Source organism: Saccoglossus kowalevskii, chromosome 1 (genome assembly GCF_978046115.1).
Source record: "Saccoglossus kowalevskii chromosome 1, keSacKowa6.1, whole genome shotgun sequence".
NCBI classification, from domain to species: Eukaryota; Metazoa; Hemichordata; class Enteropneusta; family Harrimaniidae; genus Saccoglossus; species Saccoglossus kowalevskii.
In genome coordinates, this window is record NC_140641.1 from 32,813,366 (window position 1) to 32,833,384 (window position 20,019).

General features: G+C 41.9%; 1 protein-coding gene across 1 annotated transcript; it reads left to right on the forward strand.

Moving 5' to 3' along the window:
- The first annotated feature begins 3,208 nt into the window (after positions 1–3,208).
- LOC100370260 (ADP-ribosyl cyclase/cyclic ADP-ribose hydrolase-like) lies at positions 3,209–13,940 on the forward strand. The gene is made up of 7 exons (XM_085500905.1): positions 3,209–3,611; positions 10,193–10,325; positions 10,739–10,951; positions 11,080–11,156; positions 11,738–11,830; positions 12,019–12,105; positions 12,963–13,940. The coding sequence occupies exons 1-7, from the start codon at positions 3,268–3,270 to the stop codon at positions 13,168–13,170; spliced, it is 1,155 nt and encodes a 384-aa protein (XP_085357031.1). The 5' UTR covers positions 3,209–3,267; the 3' UTR covers positions 13,171–13,940.
- Positions 13,941–20,019: the final 6,079 nt, after the last annotated feature.

The window sequence follows — 20,019 nt, forward strand, 5'->3', positions numbered from 1 at the left end:
CCAAGGCTCTCCAGGACTGCACTCTCGACTGCCCAGGACTCTCTCGGACTGGACTCGACTCTCGACTCGTCTCTATATCTCTTCAGGACTGCTCTAGACTGCGTCTGTCGTGGAGTACTCTTCAAGACCAACTCAAACTCTATTTATTCATTTTCAAAACTCTAACCAATTACAAAACAGTAAAAAGATTCTAGGGCGTAACCTTCAATCATAAAGCCAATCACACTAAGCACTGAATACGTCATATCTTTTGATTAATCGTTCACTACATTAATAACTATGGATACCAACTGTCAGAATAGCGACGGTTATCTGGTAATTATTTCCAAATCACTGAGCCAAGTTCCGTCCAAAACTTCAAATAGGCCTAAACGATGACAGACATAACACAGCAATTCGCTCGTAATCAGCTAATTAAGTCGACCAACAGATACGCAAAAACTAATTCATGACAGTTGTATTGGTTACGTGTTGTGGCACATGGTCCTAAGTCGTGGTTATATTGGTTACATGAGGGGTTGCACAAGCTCGTAGTTATATTGGTCATCGTTAACGTTTGTCTTAGTCGTCATCATGCAGCAGCAGTCATCATCTCAGCTCAGCGTCATCATCGAGCCATTTTAGCAATTTTTTGAATGAAAATCATCCAAACTTTTTCCTTCCAATCACCACACGTGATATAATTAGTGAAATTTATCGTATTTATCCCAGTATAGCAATGAGGTATAACCTGTTATCGATGCTACTCTCTCCGTATCCCGTCCGTTTAAACGCATTATAAATCCCCCTATGCTCGCAAAAATCACTCCCATACATAAAATGGATCTGCCTAGGATGTTAATAATTATAACAATTTTAATTTTTTTGATAAATATTATATTCTTGTGAACAGAATTCGGGAAAAAATACAGCTTAAAACTTCAGCGATCCTATTTTTACCATTAATGATAATATGGACAAAACATGTTTAACCTTTGGTTTCTTTTTTGACTCCAAAAATATTCGACACTGTAGACCATAACATTCTTCTGCACAAACTAACATACTATAGAATAAGGCGTCTTCCAATTCTCTGGTTTTCGAAACTATCTTGTAAACCGCCTGAAAACCTGAAAGTCAATGGTTGCACGTAAATCGGTTAAATGTGGTGTTCCCAATGATCTATGTTGGGCCAATATACTTTCCTATTTATATTGATGACATAAATAAATCAGTAAACTCCGTCGACTTTCGGCTTTTTGTCGATGATACTAATTTATTCAAATTCATGAAAAGTAACCCCGTAAACCTATTAATGACGACTTGACAAAGTTCCTTAATGGTGAACGGCAAATAAACTCATGATCATCATAGGGATTGGTGTGACAATATACCCGTCTGAGACGTTGAAATCACACATAGAAAAAAGTTAAAATCAGTATATGCTCTAAAGCTGCGGACATCGTATAATGATCGAGAATTGTCGATATTATCACAAACTAGATTTTTTTAATACCCGTTTGAGTATTTTGGGTTTTATCAATGTAAACCCGGACACGCTCTATTTAACCATTTTCACATATTACAAATCGTGTTAAAATCATTCTTTTGTATGGACATATTCAACCAACCAGTATAAATTGTGACGAATAGCGCCGATAGCGGCCACTAGATATGAACCACCAGTAATCGACATAACGTTTGGAAATCTAACAATCGTGTACATTACTTGTGTGGATTTTATAAGGGACAGTCCATTAAGAACTCGGGGTAGATTTTTCAAAAAAAAATAATACAGAGAAAATTTCATAAAATATCTTTATTGATTAAAATATTAATTAATTACTGTACATTGTTTTTGTTGTCTTGAGTAATGTTTTCTCTTTCCTTAGTAAATAACTGGCATGACAGCAAGAAGTGTTTTCATTTTCTTTAATTTCACAAACTGCCCATTTCAATCTGCAATCGATGGGCACTTATCCTCTTTTCGGTCCCTTTCGATATTCAATTTTCTTGAGGTTTTCTGAAGTCTTCATAATGTCAACGTAATGTTATCGGTGTTATTAGAAAGTACTTGTCTTGGAACGTGTTTCTTTCTATCCTTGTTATTAGCTTCGAAGTAATTCTGATCTCCACCATATGCTGCGAACTGTGCTTAGATGTTAGAACTGAGGCGAGCGTGCAGACAACTCTTACACTTTAGAGATACCCTAGTTCGACCATGGAGCTAAACAAAGAAAAAGGCGTGGCAGAGTAAACATGCAATCAGCCATTCGCTGCAGCCGTTGACACGATCACGTGATTACCAGGAGTTTGTCTCGCAGTTAAAGAATTGCGAAATTGCTACAGAAATTTTGCATGGGGGAGGGGTGGGGGGGGGGGTCTGTTCACCAACCTTTGGCAGAAGGCGTGACCTTATTAGGGGGTCCGGGGCATGCTTCTCCTTAAAAATGTTGAAATCTAGACCCTCTGAAACCTGCATTTTGAGGGGCAAATGTCTGCCTTAAACATGCAAGTTGTTAATGTCGTCATCGTTGATGTGATGTCATTATGGCAACAATGTGATGAAAACGGATACAAGATGAGTAGTCGGCCGCACAGGAAAACAGAGTTGTTTCAACGACACTGCTTTCATCCATTATATCTTTCTACGTAACAATTTGAAAATAGCTTTGTCATTAGAGGGCGCTTATAGAGAAGGTTTATGTATGTTTTATAGTGGGGATGTCGTATCACTATTTATCATTTGCAAACAGTTTATAGTGTTGTTCTTAAATGGGTAATTAATAATGAAGTGATTTGCATAAAGTGTTTTGCAACAGCATGCAAGCGACACAGCAGTTTCCATTATGGTCAATCTGAAAATCTTAAAGCGCGGTGGTCGTCGGGCAGCGCGTGTTCGAATTTCATGCAAATAAACAATTGAATGTATTTTACATGCGTTGTATACGTCGCTGTCAGTCCCATATCGAACAGGACGCGGCACGACGACTGTTGTCCTTTAAACATGTGACCGCACGTCACAATGACTAATGTGTTCCTTGTAGATGACCCCGATCAGGGTCACTGTACATTGTTGTTGGGCCGCAACGTTCGCAGTTTCCATACACATTTACAGCACTGATTTGTTTACAACAAGTTTGTAAGTTATGGTTTAATTGACACATTCTTTCATGCAGTAACAGCAACGCGGAAGTAAATGCTGGAAACTCAGTCAAGTATTTGAACTGCCTGACGGGTCTGTTGTGACGGGTCACCTGTCTAGGTGTTTATGTCCCCAGTCCGCGCATGTCACGAGTTACCAAGTTACTAATTAACATAGCAAAATTGACGTCAGAACTTAGAAGGAAGACCAGAACCATGGGTTATATAATTCACAGATATAGTGTATTCGTTGTTGTCACTGGATTTGTGTTAATTTCGATGGTGTCACTAATTCATTGTCATCGTGATACATATGCACTTCCGCGACTTTCGCTTCCGCAACGTTATAATTCGCCTGATGCAATGTCCCGAAGGATTGATACACATGGCTGTCAGAGTTACGGTACAACACCATATATTGAAGAGATATTCGTGGGTAGATGCTGGGACTACCAATATGTGTACAACGACGAATCATGCATGGTTCGGTAGGTTCTAGAAATGTCTCAGTGACCATATCTTTTAAAGCTGTTTTCTTGGTTTGCCAGACAGTAATGTTTTTATCTTAGTGAAGCCTGTTCAAACATCTCAAGGACTTTTGACTTCGTTTCTGAAACCGAAAGCTGCTATTACAAATTTCCGAGAAACTGAGAATGAATACTAATATCAATGTACCACTTTGCTTAGATGTTTTGTGTGTTTTGTGTGATCGCTTACATTTTTCTGGACGTGAGATGGTACACAGCTCGTGGGTACATTGGTTACGTGAATCAGTGGCACACACCTCGTGACTTGTTGGTTACGTAAACCAGGGGCGGCACAGCTCGTGGGTACATTAGTTAGTGAATCAGTGGCACACACCTCGTGACTTGTTGGTTACGTAAACCAGGGGCGGCACAGCTCGTGGGTACATTAGCTAGTGAATCAGTGACACACAACTCGTGGGTACATTAGTTACGTAAACCAGGGGCGGTACAGCTCGTGGGTACATTGGTTACGTGAATCAGTGGCACACACCTCGTGACTTGTTGGTTACGTAAACCAGGGGCGGCACAACTCGAGGGTACATTAGTTACGTGAATCAGTGGCACACACCTCGTGAATTGTTGGTTACGTAAACCAGGGGCGGCACAGCTCGTGGGTACATTGGTTACGTGAATCAGTGGCACGCACCTCGTGACTTGTTGGTTACGTAAACCAGGGGCGACAGAGCTCGAGGGTACATTAGTTACATGAATTAGTGGCACACACCGTGTGACTTGTTGGTTACGTAAACCAGGGGCGGTACAGCTCGTGGGTACATTAGTTACGTGAATCAGTGGCACACACCTCGTGACTTGTTGGCTACGTAAACCAGGGGCGACACAGCTCGTGGGTACATTGGTTACGTGAATCAGTGGCACACACCTCGTGACTTGTTGGCTACGTAAACCAGGGGCGGCACAGCTCGTGGGCACATTGGTTACGTGAATCAGTGGCACACACCTCGTGACTTGTTACGTAAACCAGGGGCGGTACAGCTCGTGGGTACATTAGTTACGTGAATCAGTGGCACACACCACGTGACTTGTTACGTAAACCAGGGGCAGCACAGCTCGTGGGTACATTAGTTACGTGAATCAGTGACACACACCTCGTGACTTGTTACGTAAACCAGGGGCGGCACAGCTCGTGGGTACATTAGTTACGTGAATCAGTGACACACAACTCGTGGGTACATTAGTTACGTGAATCAGTGGCACACACCTCGTGACTTGATGGTTACGTAAACCAGGGGCGGCACAGCTCGTGGGTACATTAGTTACGTGAATCAGTGGCACACACCTCATGACTTGTTAGTTACGTAAACTAGGGGCGGCACAGCTCGTGGGTACATTAGTTACGTGAATCAGTGGCACACACCTCGTGACTTGTTACGTAAACCAGGGGCGGTACAGCTCGCGGGTACATTAGTTACGTGAATCAGTGGCACACACCTCGTGACTTGTTACGTAAACCAGGGGCGGCACAGCTCGTGGGTACATTAGTTACGTGAATCAGTGGCACACACCTCGTGACTTGTTACGTAAACCAGGGGCAGCACAGCTCGTGGGTACATTAGTTACGTGAATCAGTGACACACAACTCGTGACTTGTTACGTAAACCAGGGGCGGCACAGCTCGTGGGTACATTAGTTACGTGAATCAGTGACACACACCTCGTGACTTGTTACGTAAACCAGGGGCGGCACAGCTTGTGGGTACATTAGTTACGTGAATCAGTGACACACAACTCGTGGGTACATTAGTTACGTGAATCAGTGGCACACACCTCGTGACTTGATGGTTACGTAAACCAGGGGCGGCACAGCTTGTGGGTACATTAGTTACGTGAATCAGTGGCACACACCTCGTGACTTGTTGGTTACGTAAACTAGGGGCGGCACAGCTCGTGGGTACATTAGTTACGTGAATCAGTGGCACACACCTCGTGACTTGTTGGCTACGTAAACCAGGGGCGACACAGCTCGTGGGTACATTGGTTACGTGAATCAGTGGCACACACCTCGTGACTTGTTGGCTACGTAAACCAGGGGCGGCACAGCTCGTGGGTACATTAGTTACGTGAATCAGTGGCACACACCTCGTGACTTGTTGGCTACGTAAACCAGGGGCGACACAGCTCGTGGGTACATTGGTTACGTGAATCAGTGGCACACACCTCGTGACTTGTTGGCTACGTAAACCAGGGGCGGCACAGCTCGTGGGCACATTGGTTACGTGAATCAGTGGCACACACCTCGTGACTTGTTACGTAAACCAGGGGCGGTACAGCTCGTGGGTACATTAGTTACGTGAATCAGTGGCACACACCACGTGACTTGTTACGTAAACCAGGGGCAGCACAGCTCGTGGGTACATTAGTTACGTGAATCAGTGACACACACCTCGTAACTTGTTACGTAAACCAGGGGCGGCACAGCTCGTGGGTACATTAGTTACGTGAATCAGTGACACACAACTCGTGGGTACATTAGTTACGTGAATCAGTGGCACACACCTCGTGACTTGATGGTTACGTAAACCAGGGGCGGCACAGCTCGTGGGTACATTAGTTACGTGAATCAGTGGCACACACCTCATGACTTGTTAGTTACGTAAACTAGGGGCGGCACAGCTCGTGGGTACATTAGTTACGTGAATCAGTGGCACACACCTCGTGACTTGTTACGTAAACCAGGGGCGGTACAGCTCGCGGGTACATTAGTTACGTGAATCAGTGGCACACACCTCGTGACTTGTTACGTAAACCAGGGGCGGCACAGCTCGTGGGTACATTAGTTACGTGAATCAGTGGCACACACCTCGTGACTTGTTACGTAAACCAGGGGCAGCACAGCTCGTGGGTACATTAGTTACGTGAATCAGTGACACACAACTCGTGACTTGTTACGTAAACCAGGGGCGGCACAGCTCGTGGGTACATTAGTTACGTGAATCAGTGACACACACCTCGTGACTTGTTACGTAAACCAGGGGCGGCACAGCTTGTGGGTACATTAGTTACGTGAATCAGTGACACACAACTCGTGGGTACATTAGTTACGTGAATCAGTGGCACACACCTCGTGACTTGATGGTTACGTAAACCAGGGGCGGCACAGCTTGTGGGTACATTAGTTACGTGAATCAGTGGCACACACCTCGTGACTTGTTGGTTACGTAAACTAGGGGCGGCACAGCTCGTGGGTACATTAGTTACGTGAATCAGTGGCACACACCTCGTGACTTGTTACGTAAACCAGGGGCGGCACAGCTCGTGGGTACATTAGGTACGTGAATCAGTGGCACACACCTCGTGACCTGTTGGTTACGTAAACCAGGCCTAGGGACGGCACAGCTCGAGGGTGCATTAGTTACGTGAATCAGGGAACAGCTTAAGGCTGTATTGGTAACGTCACCGTCCCTCAACACGGGACGGTGGTAACGTGAATCAGTTTCACGAGATTATGACTATATTGGTTACGCAGATCAGTAAGACACAGTTCGTTGTTATAATGCTTACGTAAACAAGAGGCACACGACTCATGGTTATTGGTTACACGAAGGCTGGCACCACAGTCAGCTGGCGCGCACGTGATAATAGAATAAATACGATATTTACTATTTGGGAGCCGCCATCTTGAATGACGCATAAAACTAAATAAGAGACAAGTTGTGAAACGCGTTTTTCAGATTCCTACAAATTAGGTCAAAATAACAATCTTTCACAAAAATACGGTCCGTTGGGGTTATATTAAGCCAACCGATAACAAAATTCGGCCTAATTCGTCGTTTTAGTGTGGAAAAATACCTTGCATACGAACAGCTAATTACACGAAGAACCTAGAACACTAAGCTGGGGTATTTGAAACCGAACTTGTAATCTAAGCGTTAGGCCGTCGCTGATTGGCTGCTGGGCTGGAATGCCAATTTTTGGTTTTAAATACCCCAGGAAAGTGTTCTAGGTTCTTCGTGTAATTAGGTGTTCGTATGCAAGGGATTTTTCTACACAAAAACGACGAATTCGGCCGAATTTTGTTATCGGTTGGCTCAATATAACCCCGACGTACCGTATTTTTGTGAAAGATTGGTATTTTTGTCCTGATTTGTAAGAATCTAAAAAACGCGTTTCACAACTTGTCTCTTTAATATTTAGTTTTATGCGTCATTCAAGATGGCGGCTCTCATATAGTAAATATCGTATTTATTTTATTATCACGTGTGCGCCAGCTGACTGTGCGTGAGGCTTGCACACAACCAGTGGTTATACATGTATTGGATAATTGAGGCTGGCACACAGCTCGTGGTTATATTGGATACGTGAGGCTGGCACACAGCTCGTGGTTATACATGTATTGGATACGTGAGGCTGACACATACCTAGTGGTTTAATATTATATATGTGAGGCTGGCACACAACCAGTGTTTATATCGGATAATTGAGGATGGCACATAGCTAGTGGTTATATTCGATACGTGAGGCTGGCACACAACCAGTGGTTATATCGGATAATTGAGAATGGTAAACAGCTAGTGGTTATATTGGATACGTGAGGCTGGCACACAACCAGTGGTTATATTGGATAATTGAGGATGGTACACAGCTAGTGGTTATATTCGATACGTGAGGCTGGCACACAACCAGTGGCTATATTGGATAATTGAGAATGGTACACAGCTAGTGGTTATATTCGATACGTGAGGCTGTCACACAACCAGTGGTTATATTGGTTACGTGAGGCTGGCACACAGCCAGTGGTTATACATGTATTGGATAACTGAGGCTGGCACATAGCTAGTGGTTATATTCGATACGTGAGGCTGGCACATAGCTAGTGGTTATATTCAATACGTGAGGCTGGCACACAGCTAGTGGTTATATTGGATACGTGAGGCTGGCACACAACCAGTGGTTATATTGGATACGTGAGGCTGGCACACAACCAGCCTGCTTATACATGTGTTGGATAACTAAGGCTGGCACACAGCTAGTGGTTATATTGGATACGTGAGGCTGGCACATAGCTAGTGGTTATATTGGATACGTGAGCTCGAGGCTGACACGACTCCTGGCGGTATTGGTTGCGTGTGGGTGTGGCGGTATTGGTTAAGTGAGCGTGGCACACAGCTCATAGTTATATTGGTTACGTGTGGGAGAAATGCATCTGGTGAGGGGTGGCAATTGCTTACGTGAGTTGTGGCACACAGCTAGTGGTTGTACCAGGGGGGAAATCCTCTCCCTCTGGGTTCTCCACACGTGTCAGGGGGAATCTCGTCTCGTCTCTATATCTCGTCCCCTTGAGGTATGGGATCGGGAAAGTTACTTATACTTTACAGTCAACTAAGACACACACAACGAAATACGTTTCAGCTCTCGTCTTAGTCGGTCAATCGAGCACTCTATAAGACACAGCGCCCTGGGGAAAAATCCCCAAGACTATCGCAAGGCTGACCCAAGACCCTTTTAGACTGCGTCAACACTCGCCCCAAGGCTCTCCAGGACTGCACTCTCGACTGCCCAGGACTCTCTCGGACTGGACTCGACTCTCGACTCGTCTCTATATCTCTTCAGGACTGCTCTAGACTGCGTCTGTCGTGGAGTACTCTTAAAGACCAACTCAAACTCTATTTATTCATTTTCAAAACTCTAACCAATTACAAAACAGTAAAAAGACTCTAGGGCGTAACCTTCAATCATAAAGCCAATCACACTAAGCACTGAATACGTCATATCTTTTGATTAATCGTTCACTACATTAATAAATATGGAAACCAACTGTCAGAATAGCGACGGTTATCTGGTAATTATTTCCAAATCACTGAGCCAAGTTCCGTCCAAAACTTCAAATAGGCCTAAACGATGACAGACATAACACAGCAATTCGCTCGTAATCAGCTAATTAAGTCGACCAACCGATACGCAAAAACTAATTCATGACAGTTGTATTGGTTACGTGTTGTGGCACATGGTCCTAAGTCGTGGTTATATTGGTTACATGAGGGGTTGCACAAGCTCGTAGTTATATTGGTCATCGTTAACGTTCGTCTTAGTCGTCATCATGCAGCAGCAGGCGTTAAAATTTTGTGAAAGCAAATAACGTTTTACGCGCGTTGCATATGTCGCCTGGAACCCTTATCGAATACACCGCGGCGTGAGGGTTGTAGTGCTGTATTTCTTTATATTCCTATGAATGCACTATGGATGGGGTTTGATATCATAACATATTGATGTTCAAACTCTTACTACTTTCTATTAAAGCGCGGTGGTCGTCGCGCAGCGCGTGTTCGAATTTCATGTAAATAAACAATGTATTTTATACGCGTTGTATACGTCGCTATGAGTCCCATATCGAACAGAACGCGGCGCGACGACTGCCGCCCTTTAATGAGTCACCTATATTTCTATCGTGTACATTTCTGATTATCAGTTCATTCCAATAGCCATATCAAGACAATGACACTTGGAATAACTAGTATTCGAAAATAAAACAATTTACTTTCATACTAAATTGAAATTCACGACCAGTAACTTTGGTGTATTTTACAGTGACGTGAAAAATTGCTCAGAACTATGGCAATTATTCCGTAGTGGTTTTGCATATCGTGATCCGTGTAACGTGACTGGTGACTTGTACAAAGATTTCGCTGAAGCTGCCATGCATGACGTTGGCGTCGATAAGGTATGCATATTACATTGTAATTGGGATTGATTAGAGGAAGATAGGTTCACAAAGTTGCAGAGTGTTTCAACTCCAAACAAGCAACACGAATGGGCCTAACAACATACGATGTGTGCTCTTCACGTATTGGTCGAACTTTCTCAGAATCCGATGGCTTTCCGATGGTTTTATTAAACCAAGTAGAGATTTTACGGTCATGGATTGCGTAACATACTTTGTACAGAAACCCGTTAGTATCAGGAATTGATGTTATTATGTACTTTATTGTATTGGCACGTGACTAAATATAGGTCAAACTAGCGTTGCCTAGCCATCAACACAATACTTTTACAAGTCATGCCATGTCTAAAACACTGACGCATGGAGGTTAATATAACATATACTAGTATACAATGCTTGATTTCCCCCTTTAGACTATGTTCTGGTCGGGTACCTATTTTGCTGCACATGCGTATAGCGCACTGAGTCAAAGGCTGACTACATTAGAAGACACATTGACGGGTTACGTGGCACAACAATTGATCTGGTGTGGTCAGACAGACGATCCAGGCATCAACTACATGTCATGCAATGAAAGGTGCTATCGTTCAGCGGAAGAAGCTTTTTGGGGAGTTGCATCAACTGCGGTGGGTTTGTCGTTAATCATGTATACTATTTATTTGAATTCACCTCTGAACTACATTTTGAAGTTTTAATTGTATAATCACTTCCCGCTATTACTATAAATAAATCGTACATTTTTATTGTATTTCAGTTTGCCCGTCAAGCTAAAGGCGAAGTGTTCACTTTATTGAATGGTTCCAGGCCCGAAGGTGCATTCAAAAATGATAGGTATGTTACTATTATTATTATAATTATCGTAAAACGAATACATATGTTCCTCGGATAATATTAAACATCGTTTCACTCGTTTAGTAAATCCAATAGCACACAACCACTCGTTGGATACCAGTATCCTCTAAGATGACAACTTAAAGTACGTGAAGCATGCTGGGAGAAAACACTCTCTGTGTGGAGATCAACCTCTATCAACGACATGCGACCGACACGAACGTCTGACGTCGAGTATTTCGATATTACCGACTCTGCACATTGTGTTTCTAACTGTTTTATCTGGTTCTATCAGTTTCGATGTATATTTTCTATATTAATTTCCATTCACTTTGATATATTCTTCAATTATGAATATATATTTGGTATAACACTTTTCACATCGTAGTGGTGTAACGTCTACTACGTCACGCATACAAACCTCAACTCCGTGAACAGACATACATTATTGTTGTCACTGGTGACATACACATATGTACTACATTTCTAGGCATGCATTTAGTCTGGCATTTAACAGTACATTTCATAATCACTGCATAGTATGAGTCCAGTTTTAAAAGAATTTTTATCATAATTTACAGTTATTTTGCCAAATATGAACTCCCAAACCTGGACCAAGGTCAAGTCACGATGATCAATATAGTAGTTATACATAGCTTGGATACCCCGGCTACGTAAGTATACGTGTCATGGTCGTGAGTACAATACAAGTTGCACAAAATCGGATGGTTCGTCACGCTTGTTTTCGCGAAAGGTCTGGCTATGAAGTTATGCGAAGTCAAAACCAAAAGTATCTTTTTGAAAACACTGACGGCTGTTGTCAAAATTTGTGTAATTTCTACATATGTCTCCTTTTTTTCAGGGAAACCTGTGATACGGGGTCAATTTTAGACTTGAAGGAGATTATAACCCAGTACGGTTTTAGGTATACCTGCACAGATGACCCTAAGTAAGTAGTTATTGTCCTGATTTTCTCGGAACCGTGTGGTGCCCGAGTGTTTTAACTAATGCAACAGCAGATTAACACTTTTTCATACTATCACGGGAAATTTCTCTGGGTTCTCCACACGTGCCAGGGGGGGGGGATCTCGTCTCGTCTCTCTATCGCGTCCCCTTGAGGTACGGGATCGGGTAAGTCACTTATACTTTAGAGTCAAATAAGACACACACAACGAAATACGTTTCAACTCTCGTCTTAGTCGGTCAGTAGAGCACTCTATAAGTCCCCAAGACTATCGCAAGGCTGACTCAAGACTCTGTCCAAGACTGAACCAAGACTCGCCCCAAGACTCTCCAGGACTTTTCAAGAGTGCCTCTGTCCTCGGGTACTCCCCAAGACCAACTAAAACAACTTTATTCATTTTCAAAACTCTAACGAATTACAAAACAGTATTAAGACTCACACGTTCAACTAATCACACTAAGTACTGAACACGTCATATCTGTTGATTAATCGTTCACTACATTAATAACTACGAATACCAACTGTCAGAAATAGTAGTCTGAATAGCGACGGTTATCTCGTAATTAGTTCCAAATCACTGAGCCAAGTTCCGTCCAAAACTTCACATGGCCTAAACGGTGCCAGACATAACACCGTGACAGCAATTCGCTAATTAAGTCGATTAACAGATACGCAAAAACAATTTCATCATAATACACTTCTTCAACGACAAAATAAACATAAAACTAGTTAAAACAGAAGAAATAATTAGTTGAAATCTAAACGACACTGGAATCTTTCCACACACTATTGAATTATTACTGTCCCACCCCTAATGCTATCAATGACAACCTTTGTTTCAGTGCACTTCGTTTCCTGCTGTGCGCCGGAACCCCCGAATCACGCAGCTGTGTCAAATGGATTAATCACAGTGACTCCAACAACGATATCGCATTCAACGGTTCCAACTCTTATTTGCCGACCTTCCTGTTAATAGCAGCTCTCTTCATATGCCATGTCGATATAATTACGTCATCAGTATGTATGTGTACAAATGGTCAAGTAGTTTAACTGTGTGTATCAGGAACGTATACAGTGATTCTCCTTAGAGGGCACACTTTTACAAATGACGTCTTCAAAGCATTATATTATGGGATATGCATCTAAGTAACTATGGTTATAAGTAACTATGGTTTTGATGCGAACGCGCCCCTGCACACGGACATATATTGTTCAGGGTTAATTTTATAACATTTATCAAGAATATTGAAAAACCTCGCATGTTTGCTGCAGCTGAAGCATTTACTTATAATTTACATTCGGTCCGCTTTGATGCAAAAAGAACTAAACAATTAATAACTTAAAATACGTTATGAACACTGTTACATTGGTTGTTAATCAATTTTATATGTAACTTTTTAACGTTCCATCATCGAAAGATCGAATGTCTTGGATTTTAATCAGTATTCATTTTTATGGACTGGTATTTAGACAGGTATACATATATTATAGTTACTGTATAGTAAATAACAGTTTGGTCTATCATGGGGGAGGGGTTGGACAGATGTCACAAATGAGTGAAATAACATTTTTATTAAATATTCGTATTATTGTTATTCATTTGTTCGTAAATATATTTCGTATAGTCCTATCGTGCACGTGCATTTAAATCAGTATTTTATGAACTTGGGAAAGAATATAACTTGTTTCATTTCTAATAATTATAGTTTTATTTTTGTATCTATCTTTTTTTTTCTATAAAGAACCCATTCCATGCACTTCCATGTCCAGTACTGCCTTCCGCTTAGTAAATAAACATCTAGTAGCTTTTGTTTTATACATTTCTTGAGTAGTAGTTTTTACCACGGTGCTAGTATGGTGTGTGTGGGAAATATACAGAGATTGTATACCATGGTGCTAGTATGGTGTGTGGGGGGAAATATACAGGGATTGTATACCATGGTGATAATATAGTGTGTGTGTGGGAAATATACAGGGATTGTATACCATAGTGCTAGTATGGTGTGTGTGGGAAATATACAGGGATTGTATACCATGATGGTGCTAGTATGGTGTGTGTGGGAAATATACAGGGATTGTATACCATAGTGCTAGTATGGTGTGTGGGGTAAATATAGAGGGATTGTATACCATAGCGCTAGTATGGTGTGTGTGGGAAATATACAGGGATTGCATACCATAGTGCTAGTATGGTGTGTGTGGGAAATATACAGGGATTGTATACCATGGTGCTAGTATGGTGTGTGTGGGAAATATACAGGGATTGTATACCATGGTGCTAGTATGGTGTGTGTGGGAAATATACAGGGATTGTATACCATAGTGCTAGTATGGTGTGTGTGGGAAATATACAGGGATTGTATACCATGGTGCTAGTATGGTGTGTGGGAGAAATATACAGGGATTGTATACCATGGTGCTAGTATGGTGTGTGGGAGAAATATACAGGGATTGTATACCATAGTGCGAGTATGGTGTGTGGGAGAAATATACAGGGATTGTATACCATGGTGCTAGTATGGTGTCTAGGAGAAATATACAGGGATTGTATACTATGGTGCTAGTATGGTGTGTGGGGGAAATATACAGCGATTGTATACCATGGTGCTAGTATGGTGTGTGGGAGAAATATACAGGGATTGTATACCATAGTGTTAGTACGTTGTGTGGGGGAAATATACAGGGATTGTATACCACGATGCTAGTATAGTGTGTGGGAGAAATATACAGGGATTGTATACCATAGTGCTAGTACGTTGTGTGGGGGAAATATACAGGGATTGTAAACCATGGTGCTAGTATAGTGTGTGGGAGAAATGTACAGGGATTGTATACCATGGTGCGAGTATGTTGTGCGGGAAAAATATACAGGGATTGTATACCATGGTGCTAGTATGCTGTATAGGAGAAATATACAGGGATTGTATACCATGGTGCTAGTATAGTGTGTGGGAGAAATATACAGGGATTGTATACCATAGTGCTAGTATGGTGTGTGTGGAAAATATACAGGGATTGTATACCATGGTGCTAGTATGGTGTGTGTGGGAAATATACAGGGATTGTATACAATGGTGCTAGTATGGTGTGTGTGGGAAATATACAGGGATTGTATACCATAGTGCTAGTTTGGTGTGTGTGGGAAATATACAGGGATTGTATACCATGGTGCTAGTATGGTGGGTGGGAGAAATATACAGGGATTGTATACCATGGTGCTAGTATGGTGTGTGTGGGAAATATACAGGGATTGTATACCATAGTGTTAGTATGGTGTGTGGGGGAAATATACAGGGATTGTATACCATAGTGCTAGTATGGTGTGTGGGGGAAATATACAGGGATTATATACCATGATACTAGTATGGTGTGTGGGAGAAATATACAGGGATTTTATACCATAGTGCTAGTATGGTGCGTGTGGGAAATATACAGGGATTGTATACCATAGTGCTAGTATGGTGTGTGGGAGAAATATACTTGGATTGTATACCATGGTGCTTGTATGGTGTGTGGGAGAAATATACAGGGATTGTATCCCATGGTGCTAGTATGGTGTGTGGGAGAAATATACAGGGATTGTATACCATGATGCTAGTATGGTGTATGGGAGAAATATACAGGGATTGTATACCATGGTGCTAGTATGGTGTGTGGGGGAAATATACAGGGATTGTATACCATAGTGCTAGTATAGTGTGTGGGAGAAATATACAGGGATTGAATACCATGGTGCTAGTATGTTATGTGGAGGATATATACAGGGATTGTATACCATGGTGCTATGGTGTGTGGGAGAAATATACAGGGATTGTATACCATGGTGCTAGTACAGTGTGTGGGAGAAATATACAGGGATTGTATACCATGGTGCTAGTATAGTGTGTGGGAGAAATATACAGGGATTGTATACCATGATGCTAGTATGGTGTATGGGAGAAATATACAGGGATTGTATACCATGGTGCTAATATGGTGTGTGGGGGAAATATACAGGGATTGTATACCATAGTGCTAGTATAGTGTGTGGGAGAAATATACAGGGATTGTATACCATGGTGCTAGTATGTTATGTGGAGGAAATATACAGGGATTGTATACCATGATGCTAGTATGGTGTATGGGAGAAATATACAGGGATTGTATACCATGGTGCTAATATGGTGTGTGGGGGAAATATACAGGGATTGTATACCACAGTGCTAGTATAGTGTGTGGGAGAAATATACAGGGATTGTATACCATGGTGCTAGTGTGTTATGTGGAGGAAATATACAGGGATTGTATACCATGGTGCTGGTATGGTGTGTGGGGGAAATATACAGGGATTGTATACCATAGTGCTAGTATAGTGTATGGGAGAAATATACAGGGATTGGATACCATGGTGCTAGTATGTTATGTGGATGAACTATACAGGGATTGCATATCATGGTGCTAGTATGATGTATGGGAGAAATATACAGGGATTGTATACCATGGTGCTAGTATGGTGTGTGGGGGAAATATACAGGGATTGTATACCATAGTGCTAGTATGGTGTGTGGGGGAAATATACAGGGATTGTATACCATAGTGCTCGTATGGTGTGTGGGGGAAATATACAGGGATTGTATACCATAGTGCTCGTATGGTGTGTGGGGGAAATGCACAAGGATTGTATACCATGGTGCTAGTATGGTGTGTGAGGGAAATATACAGGGATTGTATACCATAGTGCTAGTATAGTGTGTGAGAGAAAAATACAGGGATTGTATACCATGGTGCCTGTATGGTGTGTGGGAGAAATATACAGAGATTGTATACCATGGTGCTAGTATGGTGTGTGGGAGAAATATACAGGGATTGTATACCATGGTGCTAGTATGGTGTGTGGGAGAAGTATACAGGGATTGTATACCATGGTACTAGTATGGTGTGTGAGAGAAATATACAGGGATTGTAAACCATGGTGCTAGTATGGTGTATGGGAGAAATACACAGGGATTGTATACCATGGTGCTAGTATGGTGTATGGGAGAAATATACAGGGATTGTATACCATGGTGCTAGTACAGTGTGTGAGAGAAATATACAGGGATTGTATACCATGGTGCTAGTATGGTGTATGGGAGAAATATACAGGGATTGTATACCATGGTGCTAGTACAGTGTGTGGGAGAAATATACAGGGTTTGTATACCATAGTGCTAGTATGGTGTGTGTGGGAAATATACAGGGATTGTATACCATGATGGTGCTAGTATGGTGTGTGTGGGAAATATACAGGGATTGTATACCATAGTGCTAGTATGGTGTGTGGGGTAAATATACAGAGATTGTATACCATGATTGTGCTAGTATGGTGTGTGAGGGAAATATACAGGGATTGTATACCATAGTGCTATTATGGTGTGTGTGGGAAATATACAGGGATTGTATACCATGATTGCGCTAGTATAGTGTGTGGGAGAAATATACAGGGATTGAATACCATGGTGCTACTATGTTATGTGGAGGATATATACAGGGATTGTATACCATAGTGCCTGTATGGTGTATGGGAGAAATATACAGGGATTGTATACCATGGTGCTAGTATAGTGTGTGGGAGAAATATACAGGGATTGTATACCGTGGTGCTAGTATAGTGTGTGGGAGAAATATACAGGGATTGTATACCATGGTGCTAGTATGTTATGTGGAGGAAATATACAGGGATTGTATACCATGATGCTAGTATGGTGTATGGGAGAAATATACAGGGATTGTATACCATGGTGCTAGTATAGTGTGTGGAGGAAATATACAGGGATTGTATACCATAGTGCTAGTATGTTATGTAGAGGATATATACAGGGATTGTATACCATGGTGCTAGTATAGTGTGTGGGAGAAATATACAGGGATTGTATACCGTGGTGCTAGTATGTTATGTGGAGGATATATACAGGGATTGTATACCATGGTGCTAGTATAGTGTGTGGGAGAAATATACAGGGATTGTATACCATGGTGCTAGTATGGTGTGTGGGGGAAATATACAGGGATTGTATACCATGGTGCTAGTATGTTATGTGGAGGATATATACAGGGATTGTATACCATGGTGCTAGTATAGTGTGTGGGAGAAATATACAGGGATTGTATACCATGGTGCTAATATGGTGTATGGGAGAAATATACAGGGATTGTATACCATGGTGCTAGTACAGTGTGTGGGAGAAATATACAGGGATTGTATACCATGGTACTAGTATGGTGTGTGGGGGAAATATACAGGGATTGTATACCATGGTGCTAGTATGTTATGTGGGAGAAATATACAGGGATTGTATACCATGGTGCTAGTATAGTGTGTGGGAGAAATATACAGGGATTGTATACCATGATGCTAGTATGGTGTATGGGAGAAATATACAGGGATTGTATACCATGGTGCTAATATGGTGTGTGGGGGAAATATACAGGGATTGTATACCATAGTGCTAGTATAGTGTGTGGGAGAAATATACAGGGATTGTATACCATGGTGCTAGTATGTTATGTGGAGGAAATATACAGGGATTGTATACTATGATGCTAGTATGGTGTATGGGAGAAATATACAGGGATTGTATACCATGGTGCTAATATGGTGTGTGGGGGAAATATACAGGGATTGTATACCATGGTGCTAGTATAGTGTGTGGGAGAAATATACAGGGATTGTATACCATGGTGCTAGTGTGTTATGTGGAGGAAATATACAGGGATTGTATACCATGGTGCTGGTATGGTGTGTGGGGGAAATATACAGGGATTGTATACCATAGTGCTAGTATAGTGTATGGGAGAAATATACAGGGATTGGATACCATGGTGCTAGTATAGTGTGTGGGAGAAATATACAGGGATTGTATACCATGGTGCTAATATGGTGTATGGGAGAAATATACAGGGATTGTATACCATGGTGCTAGTATGGTGTGTGGGGGAAATATACAGGGATTGTATACCATAGTGCTAGTATGGTGTGTGGGGGAAATATACAGGGATTGTATACCATAGTGCTCGTATGGTGTGTGGGGGAAATATACAGGGATTGTATACCATAGTGCTCGTATGGTGTGTGGGGGAAATGCACAAGGATTGTATACCATGGTGCTAGTATGGTGTGTGAGGGAAATATACAGGGATTGTATACCATAGTGCTAGTATAGTGTGTGAGAGAAATATACAGGGATTGTATACCATGGTGCCTGTATGGTGTGTGGGAGAAATATACAGAGATTGTATACCATGGTGCTAGTATGGTGTGTGGGAGAAATATACAGGGATTGTATACCATGGTGCTAGTATGGTGTGTGGGAGAAGTATACAGGGATTGTATACCATGGTACTAGTATGGTGTGTGAGAGAAATATACAGGGATTGTAAACCATGGTGCTAGTATGGTGTATGGGAGAAATACACAGGGATTGTATACCATGGTGCTAGTATGGTGTATGGGAGAAATATACAGGGATTGTATACCATGGTGCTAGTACAGTGTGTGAGAGAAATATACAGGGATTGTATACCATGGTGCTAGTATGGTGTATGGGAGAAATATACAGGGATTGTATACCATGGTGCTAGTACAGTGTGTGGGAGAAATATACAGGGTTTGTATACCATAGTGCTAGTATGGTGTGTGTGGGAAATATACAGGGATTGTATACCATGATGGTGCTAGTATGGTGTGTGTGGGAAATATACAGGGATTGTATACCATAGTGCTAGTATGGTGTGTGGGGTAAATATACAGAGATTGTATACCATGATTGTGCTAGTATGGTGTGTGAGGGAAATATACAGGGATTGTATACCATAGTGCTATTATGGTGTGTGTGGGAAATATACAGGGATTGTATACCATGATTGCGCTAGTATAGTGTG

Coding starts and splice junctions, on each gene's coding strand:
- LOC100370260 (XM_085500905.1), top strand. CDS start 3,268: ATGTCACGAGTTACCAAGTTACTAATTAACATAGCAAAATTGACGTCA. Junction 10,326..10,738: donor ATGACGTTGGCGTCGATAAG/GTATGCATATTA, acceptor TTCCCCCTTTAG/ACTATGTTCTGGTCGGGTAC. Junction 11,157..11,737: donor GGTGCATTCAAAAATGATAG/GTATGTTACTAT, acceptor CATAATTTACAG/TTATTTTGCCAAATATGAAC.